This window comes from Anneissia japonica, unplaced genomic scaffold (assembly GCF_011630105.1).
Source record: "Anneissia japonica isolate Jap-2015-1 unplaced genomic scaffold, ASM1163010v1 scaffold1053_len387728_cov195, whole genome shotgun sequence".
Lineage (NCBI taxonomy): Eukaryota > Metazoa > Echinodermata > Crinoidea > Comatulida > Comatulidae > Anneissia > Anneissia japonica.
This window is the reverse complement of record NW_022699258.1, coordinates 214,073-225,971: the sequence shown is the minus strand read 5'-3', so window position 1 is coordinate 225,971 and position 11,899 is coordinate 214,073. Positions and strand designations below refer to the sequence as shown.

General features: G+C 35.0%; 1 protein-coding gene across 3 annotated transcripts in view; it reads right to left on the bottom strand.

Annotated features, from left to right (window-relative positions):
• Window positions 1-185: 185 nt before the first annotated feature.
• LOC117102938 (polycomb complex protein BMI-1-like) overlaps window positions 186-11,899 on the bottom strand; it is an 18,075-nt gene continuing 6,361 nt past the window's right edge. The window contains exons 1-9 of one of the 3 annotated variants that reach the window (XM_033243396.1): window positions 10,057-10,298; window positions 6,047-6,165; window positions 5,624-5,720; window positions 5,113-5,168; window positions 4,794-4,841; window positions 3,830-4,068; window positions 3,191-3,289; window positions 1,798-1,887; window positions 186-1,190 (exon numbers count right to left, since the gene is read on the bottom strand). In XM_033243396.1, coding sequence (XP_033099287.1) covers window positions 963-1,190; window positions 1,798-1,887; window positions 3,191-3,289; window positions 3,830-4,068; window positions 4,794-4,841; window positions 5,113-5,168; window positions 5,624-5,720; window positions 6,047-6,165; window positions 10,057-10,079 — 999 coding nt within the window. In that variant the 5' untranslated portion in view covers window positions 10,080-10,298 and the 3' untranslated portion in view covers window positions 186-962. Of the gene's footprint in view, window positions 1,191-1,797; window positions 1,888-3,190; window positions 3,290-3,829; window positions 4,069-4,793; window positions 4,842-5,112; window positions 5,169-5,623; window positions 5,721-6,046; window positions 6,166-10,056; window positions 10,299-11,899 lie in introns of those variants that run through there. The other 2 variants (XM_033243398.1, XM_033243397.1) reach the window with 2 other exon arrangements.

Below are 11,899 nucleotides of genomic sequence, written 5' to 3'. Positions count from 1 at the left end.
ACCCCTAGCTCTTATTATAATGACCGGATAATTCTTCCGGCTATGAATTGCACAAGGTACCGATAGACCGCAGAAGAAACAGTGGCGATGATTGTTTTACTAGAAGGTACCATAATATTGTGAACCTACTTTGAATAATTAGATTCGTGTTAGAAACTACAGAAATATACAACAAAAACACTAGATTCACGAAACGTGCACGAATGCTTTATTAATTCATTCGCGTTTAGACGAACCTATATAAACGTAAAACAACAGTCGGTTTACAATAATTATCAAAAATTTGAAAAGCTTCTAAACATTTTGGTCATTAATACCGAGGCAAGGTAATATAGTCAGGTATCACTATTTTTCACTATACTGTACAATAACTTATGTTTTCAGCAACTTGTAAGTGCACTGTTACACTGTATCTAATTGTTTTAAGCAACTTGTAAGTGTACTTTATATAATTATTTTCTATAAGGTATCCTTATCATACCTATAAAAAATGTTTCATCGAACATATTCAAGCTGCTCTGATAAACACTTACTTATTACAATGGTTTAGGAGCTTACGAATATATTCCATAGTAATACTAATACGGTAACTTATATGAGGATAAACGTGAAAAGCGCTATGGTGCCAAGTGAAGCTGATGTATAGTGAACCTCCTCCAAGATGGATTGACGTTGAAGCGTTTCTGTGTTCCAGTGGATTATTCTAAATAAAATCGTAAACCATAATCGGTAAACGTTGTTAAAATAATAGGAGGCTTTCAAAATCACGACATACAATACAATAGTCTTCACATTGATGGGCAAATTGGTGGTAAACGAATCCAAGCCAAACAATTTCAAGTTTAAAACATTCGTGTTTTTCCCCAAAAAATCATCACACCATATTGAAAGCATGTATATAGGTACAGAGGTAGCCTGTGATAGATAACTAGCGTCGGATGTTTTCTGGGAAATGCATCACTTCACGTTGAAACAGCTACGCCTGTGTTCCCGATAGAGGGCGTCATACTCGTCCCGCCGTTTGAGTTGTTCGTGTCTTTTTTCTTATCATCGACCGCTGTTTTTTCAAAAACATTAGACGATTCCTTGGAAAGTGTCTTTTTTATATTTACTGATGATTTCCCTTTCGCTAATTTGCGTCTCTTTCGGTTTGGTTCGTATATCCTATACACTAACGCCAATGGCCCTGTCTGTGTACATAAAAAAAATGATTTAAACGTTACCATAAGGTACAATGCTGGTTAGAAAAATTATACTACAGGTCTGCGGAAATGGTTATGATTGATATAAAGCTGTTGTTTCCGTATCCATCAGTGGGCCTGCCTTTAATGGATAACAGTGTTCAGATGGATGGTGTAGGTAACAATGAATATAGGCCTAAATAAAGAATGCGTCATCAGTGTTAATAAAAATGACGAGAAACCATTAGCAATTTTACCAACATATTGTATACTGTTGCAATTTCCTCCCATCCGTAAATTGACTATTCATTTTTAAAATCTCTAAATTTTGCCAGTGGTAGAGCAACTAGATGGCCCACTACCACAAAAAGCTGCATTTCTTACACTTTATTTACAAATGCATTTAGACCCTTATTGACTCGCCATTCTAATCTAAGAAATCGCACGACGCTGCATGTTGTCCCTTGTCAATCAATTAGGACTAAAGCGGCCTCAGAATATTAATTAAATTATAGTTACTTAAAAGTCACGACCCCCAAATTTACTCGCCGCTTCTAATACTACACCCAGGGATGTGGGAGTAGAATGAAAAGTTAAGCCTAGACATAAAACTCACCCTTCTCCATGAAAATATATACGCGATGTCCATAAGAGAATAATCCTCAAACAACACTTCCTCTTCGGAATTCTTATAAAACACATCGATCTAATGAAAAACGGTAAACATAAACAAGAATGAGTGATAATTTAAAAAAAAAAGCGTACCCGTACTTCAAACCCAACATGGTAACATCTTTAGCAGTGGTCAAGTTATCTTTACTTATTTCAATAGATCACAAAAGGATTAAAATAATTCATTGTATAATTACTCTGGATTCCATCAAGTTTAATTCGAATCGGAGGACCCCTATCACAAAGTAACATAAGGAAGGTGTAGATAAAGGCCTCGAATAATTGTTTTCCGGTTCCAAAGTTTAATGGTTTGGCGATTGCGCATACATAGATTACGTATAACTGCCGGTAAAATTACTATTTAAATGCTTGATGCATGCAGAAGAAACAGTGGCGATGATTGTTTTACTAGAAGGTACCATAATATTGTGAACCTACTTTGAATAATTAGATTCGTGTTAGAAACTACAGAAATATACAACAAAAACACTAGATTCACGAAACGTGCACGAATGCTTTATTAATTCATTCGCGTTTATATTATATAATTCAGTGGTATATGAGCAACATTGTTCTACCGCCTCCTACATTATAGTAACGAATATAGTGGCAGTCAGCCTAGCAGCCATCTCCAAGCTAATTTCATTTTGTTTCTTCTTAAACACAGGTAAACATGCTGTCACACACAGCTCCGGGATATAAACAAAATGACACTACTTCCCTTTAAATCGGAAACGATTGGTTATCCACAATTAGTGAATAAGCCTGGGCGATTATGAAGTCACGGGTACCAGTCGAATAGTATTAATTAGACGAAAAACGGGGAAGACATTAATAAATTGCTGGCCTAGAACGTACGACCCAAAACAATTATAATTAATCAAGTATTACTTAAGAAAGAAAACGCTTAAATAATTCATAGTTAGATGAGAAATACTACAGAAAACATCACAACATTAAATTTCAAGTGATAGATTATACGTGATAATTTAGGTAAACGTGCATTATTTTTATATTAATGTTGAAAATGTAAACATTCTTAGCTAAGCACACACTCTTGTGATTGGCTGAATTAGTAATTCCTCCATGGTGTGACATGCCTAATATGGTCATGATGTCTTCACATCAGGACCATATATAGGTACATCATGACTATATATGGGTATACATTTTTTTTTGTCAAAGATAATTTGATAGTCTTGAAATGGCTTTACAGATACCAGATAGGCCTATATTGAATCAAATGACTACCACGTGATCATGTTAATGAGGTTAAAATATAATATATAAGCATGGACCTATTAATAAGAAAGGTCCATGCTTATAAGCATCCTTACTTGGTAACTGGAATCCAAGCCGAATTTACTACGAACAAATTTCTTGAGATGTTTGATTGTCACTGCGGCTGCGCAGCGAAGATAACGAAGGTCCACGAGCTAATGGAAAGAAGACAAATGCGAAGTAAAATATTAACCAGTCATTAATGGACACGTAGGAACGAATTCACCAGATAAAATGCCAACACCAAGGATACCACAGAATTCATGATTACTGTACAAAGAAATTGAGATCAATAAAATTAATTAAATGTGCTATAATGAATTTTGAATTAGGAGCTTTTTTTTTTTAGTATTTTAATAACTATGGGTAATTTTAAAGAGAGAACGTTAAAAAATTATCCAGAGTTTAGAGTTATTAAAATACGATAAAAATCATAAAAAAATGGATAAATGAATTTTCACCAACGAATTACTATTCAATTCAATTTCTTTTATTGCTACGAAAGCCATTGTGGGCCAATACCCTCTAACAATCACGAGGTAATACACAAATTTAAAAAAAGGGACAGATTAACACATTGGAAATATATTTAGGTATATATTATAGGTATATAAAGAACAACACAAACGGACTGAGCACCGCGTTGCGATGTTTGTCAGTGCAATACGCGAAAAAATAAGTCTAGGCCTACTAACCTCTCCTTCTCCTATTCCATTTGTATTGCTGTGTCGCCGTTTTCTCTCCGATTCGTCTTCTGGCTTCTCTTCATCATCTTCCGGTTTTTCGTTAAGCGGTGGCGGTGGATGCGGCGGTGCCACGCGCGGCAGACGATACTCCATTGACAGGCTGATGTCCTCATCATCCGTGTATATAAACAGAGATTCTAAACCAAGTTCTCCTCGCTCCTCTCGGGCATTAGGCGGCAGCGATCTCCCTGAGCATTGAAAATCTCATGATTAATTTACAAAACGATTTAACAGACTCTCAAGTACTGCGCATAATAATATAAACGGATTACAGTTTACTTCTATATCATTGCTAGAGGTGTCTACGTTTCCGCGTATGCTAGACACATTTAATGGCAATATAACTGAAATGCTGAACATGAATTAACAAGTACATTCCACGTATAGCACGCCGTAGATATGATATGATTTAACATGGAACGACGCCTTGGCAAAGCTTTAGAGAGTGAGATATCACCCTATTCAGATTGAATTTTTCACTATTTTAAGAATTTTACCTCAAGAAAGAGTGAAATTGGAGTGATCATCACTGTAGGCATTCTATTAGAGTATTAATTAACTCCACTTTTGTCAGCTGCAGAGTGCAGACCTCTTGCGAATTGCTTGAAAAAAAACCTTTTATAAAACATTTTCCAAGTTGATTGGCGCGATAATGTTGTACAATCGCTGAATGCGGCTGCAAATATAGAGCCCGTGTTGATCAAATTACCAGGGGTAATAATGTCCCGCCAACTTGAACATATTAGTATGCAAAACATTATTCATATCAACCATTGCAAGTATTATATTTTATTATTATATTTCAAAGCCATATATAAGATGTGCTGTAAATGGAAGGAAGGGGAATAACGTAATAACTGCAATGCGTAAATATTTAATGACAGTATACGGTAATAGTTGTCAGTATACTTACTTGCATCTGGATTGAGAGAAAAATACTCTCGCCGCCGGCACATCTCATCTATAAAGCAAAAAACAGCAAAAATCATGATAGGTATAGGTGTATTAATTCATCACTGTTTAGTTAATGAACTGTTACCGACCCTATCGTATATAGGATAAGCGATACTGTACAAGAAGCAGAAACAATAGGCATGGTTAAAAATCTATTTATTTGGAGATATTTGAGGCATGAATAAATATGAAAATGTATCCTTAAAGTGGCATAGCGCCTATAAGTGAAATTTGAATAATAAAACTAATACCTATCTAGATTACTGTACAGTACTTACTTTTTAGCAGTCCGGGAACCAATTTGTAGACTAGAGACTGTAATGTTTTGTCGGCTCTGAGAAGATACGAATTAAGTATTTGAGAACATGACTTTAATTTGGCCTACTGCTATGTTGATGTTTTAAATGAGGTTACTAACTATACTTTACAGACAATAATATGATGTATGATTGTTTGCTTATAGCTGGACGCTTGCCACATGTGAATACTTAAAACCATCAGACGGGTTGTTACAAAAGTTCCTATTATCACAAATTGTAATATAGGAACATTTTACCAATTTAGAAGGTCTACCATAAAAAAAATCGTATTGCAAATCGGTGGAACTGAATACAGATTTATTATAACAAGGAAACATTGAACATTCAAATTCAAATTAAATCGGTTTGGTACAAGTACAAACAATAACTCCTATATGGTAATGCGGAAATACGTACGTCAATATTAATTGATATACATGTTAATGTAGTGTTTAAATTTTAATAACGAACAAATATAAATGCCAGCTACCTTATGTTTAAGAGAGGCCGTGTTTTGTGCACCTGTACGTCACACATCGGACATTGGTTGGTCTTCTGTAGAAACGGCACGATGCATGTGCGACAAACTAAACGTAAGATGAAACTTAAATGATGAGCGGGTCACCGTCATATAATAAATTTTTCAGAGGGGGAAAGGACGAGGACGTGAAGACGTGTGTTGTCAAAGCATGGTTTGAACAATCAACTGTGTGAATAAATGGTAAGGCTTAATTCCATAAAATTGCTATACTGTCGCTACAGTGTTTTCACTGCAATCGTTATCAGAGGTATGCTCCCCGATTCTTCCGACCATCGGCGTCGCCGTAGGTTTTCGGCGATAGCGTGTAGTGATTTTTACAGATTAAATTTTTAAGTTTACCCTAGCCTACAAGAATAGCACGTAAATACTTACAAGAGTGAAGGCATTCTATTATGGTTGTGGCATCGATGAAGTATCCAGCACAGAGAAAACAGGTGAGATGGCGGTTCAACTCGGTGATCTTAATTTTAGTAGATTTGCTCATTTTTCCTCTGAAAAACAATATGATATTTGATACCAATTAAAGTTAAAAAAAAACACCAAACAAACAAACATATGACAACGAAAACTAAAGCCGGTCTTTGCGATTTTGCTTACTGTGTTCAAAATTCAAAGATATCGTACGCTTCCACACGACTATCCTTGTAGTGTGCTCACACCTTGCCCTAACTCCCGTGCAGCAGATAGAGCGTGTCGTAGCGCAGCTTGTCGTTGCTAAAATCGCAACGTGTGAGAAAGCAAGCGGCACCGTTTGTTTACATGGGTTATCGTGACAATGAATGGTGCATAAACATTCTAACACAATTAATTCTTGATGTTAAAGTATGTATGTGATCAGGGGAGCAGTATGACTGCTCCCTGATGTGAAGTGATTTATCGCGTAATGCCTCCATGGTAACAATAATATAAAATTGGGGAGGTGGTATTATGCCTAAATCTGTCCATGACGGAGGAAAACCGTACAAAGCATTATGTAACGTGCGATGTCGCATGTTTTTAATATTGTTTGTAGTATAGTTTGGCCTAATTTACCAAAACGATACGGTATTCATCAATCATTCAATCAATCAATCAATCAACCAATCAATCAATCAATCAATCAGAAAACATTATCCTAATACAGAGCAGACAAAAGCAATAGGTCAAGGAAAGGCATATATAGCCCCTTCACAAAGTACTCTAAACCTCATTTTAAATTATGTCTGTAAAACCACAGATACATGGTCTGTGGTAAAACAGATCATAGCACTTTTGCTCATTGTCATGATGAGACCAAAGATGTAATTATGAAGTTATTTTGTTACGGTTTCTTGAAGATGGGTCTGTTTACCTCTCATTAAAACACAAAAGTAAATAAGCTAACAATAGTCCCGTGATACTGAGGGTAAAGTGCAGGTTCTAACCATTCAACCACAGAACACAGCCCAAAAAAGGTGCTTTTTCATTTTATGAAAAATGTTGATACACTTCACCGCAATTGCGTTGCACTTAATCGCTAAGTGTAACTAGTTTGAATTGCTTAAAACAACGAAAATTTCAGTTAATTGCGTTTACCTTGATATATTGCGATTACCAGTTTATTAATATTTTTAAAAATAGGAAAAATTACATAATATCCACATAAGTCCTTGAAATATAGGTACACTTTTGATATGGTTCTTGCTTGGACCTTTGATAAAATGAAGGCATAAAAAGTGATTACTTGTCGCGGAGAAGAACTCAGTAAAAAAAAAACACGGTGAAAAGAGATGGAAGAAGAAAAAAGAACAACAAAATCAGAATAAAAACAGCGGCACTTTACACATTGTGCCAACAAGATAAAAACCATCAAAATCCCAGTAATTATTATGGCTATAATTATTTGTAAATGATCATTGATTACTATATGTCGATGGGGTGGTAATGGTACAAAAGTCTATAGACAAAGCTGGATTTAAGAGAAATCAGTTCCACCTACTTTAAAATTACAATATGCAAATAACAACTACTACTTTGGTTCAAGTTTGCACCAAAAGGTTTGTGTTTGGCTGGTCTGGGGGTGGGGGGCGGGGCAGGTCTACAACAAACATGATCAAATTTAAATTACAAACTAGTCTATAGGCCCATGGCATGTCTACATATTTAATCGTTTGTTATAATGCAAACAGTGTAAATAGGCCTAGTTGTGATTATTTAAGTACACAAATACAACTATACTCTTGTAACATATCGCAGTATCTCAGCGGTCTGTAGTGGGTAAAACATAACAACATATTAATGCACCAATGCCTACAACATATTATACCATGGCATAATATTATTCCTCGTATTAAGAATTCTTGAATGCTAAGCTACAAAAACAAAATGGTTGACACTACTACTATAAATAAATATTTGTCATGATAATTTAGTGCATGAAAGCATGGAGGCATCTCTAGTTTAGGCCTACGTATTGACATCACGCTGCACGCAACACCATGCTACAGTAGGCCTATGCAATGTTGCGAAGGAACCACCGATATCCATACTACGAGCTTGCTAAGCTGGCTGGCAAATTGCTTCCAAATCTCGATTTGTAAGCTATTTACATGATTGACATCTACAATGTCTACTAGGCGTAATAGTAATATAAATAAATACTTTTAATGATATGGTGGATAAACGTGTGCCTATATTTTATATTGCCAGTGGGAATTGAATGATATAAATAATAAATATGTGCGTGTAGATATTTGTTTGGATGGCCTTAAATGCTTGAATCCAAAGTGTTACCATCGTCACGAGGACTATCAGTTTTCTCTAACACACTGATCGATGCGACTCAATATATCTATATAGGAAATGGTGTTTATAGCCTGTACTTGCATGTTGATGTACTCGCTCGATACCTGCTCAGCCACCTCATCCATGGATGTACGTTAGGCCCACTCGAGCTCCAACGGGTTCACTGACGTGGAGTGATATGTCATTCCCGCAATGGTTTCGCGATTCACCAGTCATCCACAACCTCGTACACCCCTCCCCTCTAAAAATGCACCAGTCACATTTATCTATAGGCCTGTTTCTAATCAATAAAAAAAGCTACGCAGTGACTTGATTAAAAACATAGGCCCACACTTAATAAAAACTAAGTATACAGTATATTATCTAGGTAGACTAGCTTGTCATGTTTAAATCATATGTTAACGCGATCATCCTAAATGTGTAATGTGCGTTCATACGAAGAACGCATCATCAACGACTTACAGAATCAATCAAATACATAACCTAGAGCGCAAAAGTTCATCACGCAAGGTTATCGTATCATAATGTACAATAAAAAAAAAATATTTTTTTTTCCCGACTGCTTTATCTTTTTGTATTGTAATTGTTTTCGGCAAAATAAATGAAATGAAAATTAAAAAAATGAAATCCTGATGAATGTGCCATTATGTTTTGCATTGTGGTCACTGTAATAATCGTCATCATGGTTAATAAATCAGTATTATCATTATCACAATGGCGGGGTGAATAGTGTGGCTAGCCACCCACCTTCGTTTACCGTAAAAAAAAAATGGTCACTCGTCTTGTGTGTGTGCTTCCCGTGTGTACAACATGTACACTTTTTTTTTTTATAAGAACCAGTAAAATTTACCCAGGCTCAGTGTTTTTATTTTTGGACGATTTCAGGCTCAAATTTTTTTTTTTTTAAATCTTATTTTTAAACAATTTTCAAACTTAGAAAAATATTGTTGTACAGGCTCAGTATATTACTGTACTGTATTATAGAGGGTATTTTACTCAGTAAGGTACTGATAGCATTTGTAGGTATTCATATTACCACCACCCCCTGGTGCTTCTAACCTTCCATTATCCACACCCATTATTAAATCCTACATCCACCACTGTTATCATCACCACCATCACCATCACATCTATCGTTATCTTCATCACCATCATACTATAATGGTAATAATACAGTATATAATAATAATAATAATAATAATAATAATAATAATAATAATAATAATAATAATAATAATAATTATTATTATTATTATTATTATTATTATTATAATTATTATTATAATTATTATTATTATTATTATTATTATACATACTAAATATACAGGCGCTACTACAGTGCTACCGTATTAGAGTACTACTAGTGAATAGCATACTACTACTACTACTACTGTATAGCTGTTGTTACTGCTACTACTCGTATTAGTACTGCATGCTACAAAAGAGGGTCCGCTCCATACTACCGGTGAAGTACTGCTGCTGCTGCTGCTACAGCAATGGCCTGCTGATGCACACAAACTGTGCCTGTGGAAAGCTATTCTGAGCCACTCATAACTGTCTGATAGTCAACTCCTTGATGCAATTTAACGTACGAGAATAAGACGTATGCCATACATTACCGAAGCATAGCTGTAACAGGCATCTTACCGTGCCTTTCTTCTCTGTATCTAGATTGCGCTGAAGTGCGCTATAAGTGGTTTCAATTAAAATGTTGATATCATTGGCTGGCACTATGTTCTCACTCAAAAAATGTTTGCTTAATGCATCCAGGTTCTGAAAGAGTTGAAGAGCAGGATAGTCGATCTCGCAAGGAATTTCGCACCTTTCACGAATTGCACATTGCTCGTATGCATGGGAGCTATGACCATGACAATGGAATTGATAACACGATAACCCCGCATCCAATCGTTTCGTAATATCTTCACCCAATGCGGGCAGCACGTACGGCAACTTAACGTAAATATTGCCTATATGCCGCTTTTCTCAAAGTCAAGTACAGCATATACAGAATAATATAAATAACTGTTAAAAGTATTATTTCATAAACAAAATCTTAAAGGCAAAAAAAATATAATAATAATAAAACAGATATAGGCCTACAATAATGACATCTTACTTTATAATCCAGTATTAAAAACCTAATGTTTCATATTTACTATTTATATTTTACAAGTTATTAGCATAAAAAATTGTATTATAAGAAATAGGCCTAGTGGTACTAAACGAAGAGAAAGCTACAAACACCCCAACATATTAGCCTAGATGAAGTTAATTTGACAGTGAATTAGTTGCATTTCGGACCGTATCTACTTTTCGTGTTAATGTTGTTGGTAGGCCTATATTAAGTTATATCAGTTTTCTATTACACGTTTTTTGTTTTTGTTTTGTTCTTTTTCTTTCTTTTTTTCTTTTTTTAATAAGAACCAGTAAAATTTTGACCAGGCTCAGTGTTCTTATTTTTTGGCCGATTTCAGACTCAAAATTTTCTTATTCTGTTCTTATTTTACACACTTTTTAAACATAGAAAAGTATTATTTTACAGCAGTATACACTGTACTGGAATATAAATAAAAGTGGCCGCCGGAAAAAATGGCCCCTGAAAAAAGTCCCTGGGGAAAAAATGGCCCTAGAAAAAAGGCCCTGGTAAAAATTATTAACGCCCAGTACACGGATGTCCAAGGCCCCTCTGACCCAAAGGGAGAGAATACCCGCTATGTAATCTACCCAGGGTTACAAATTACTGTTTTAACATTTTTATTTTTAATTACTTCCTATAAGAACCCAATTCGCTAACGTTGATTGATGTGCAACTAAGACAATATGAATGAAACGGCAAAGTGCAACACAATGAGATATCAATATCCGAAAGTTAGTTCAACCTCAACACTCACGGCCTGGAAAGATCGTCTACGTGTATTTATTATCAAGATACAAATGTATTTTTCATGACAAATAACAAAACAAAAATGTGACGTAGGCCTACTGATTTGTATATTTTTCGTAAGGATCCATAACAATTTATCATTACCAGTATTATATTTATAAAGTGATGATTCGACAATAAACATAAATTGAAATATTATTAAAAGTAACGGTACTAAAAAGCCACGCTTTAAGTTAAAGGTAATAGGTTATGCTACTGAATGTTGTATTTAAAAATCAATTGCTCATTCAAAAGGATGAAAAGCTGTAAACGTCCAATGAGATACAAATCGAAAAAAGTAAGTTTTCGCGTTTTTATACGAAAATTTTTCCGATTGATCACCATACCAGTTAAAGGGCATGTAGAGAATAACGAACTGTTTATGTATCTGTTAAATTGAAATGTATACCTACTGTATAGGCCTATATATTTATTTAGGTGTGTATGTTAATGTTTACATAGAGGCCTATAGATTTTTAGAAAGATCAGCAAAGAGCAAAAATATATAGCCCTAAATAATATATCGTTTTCCCATATAA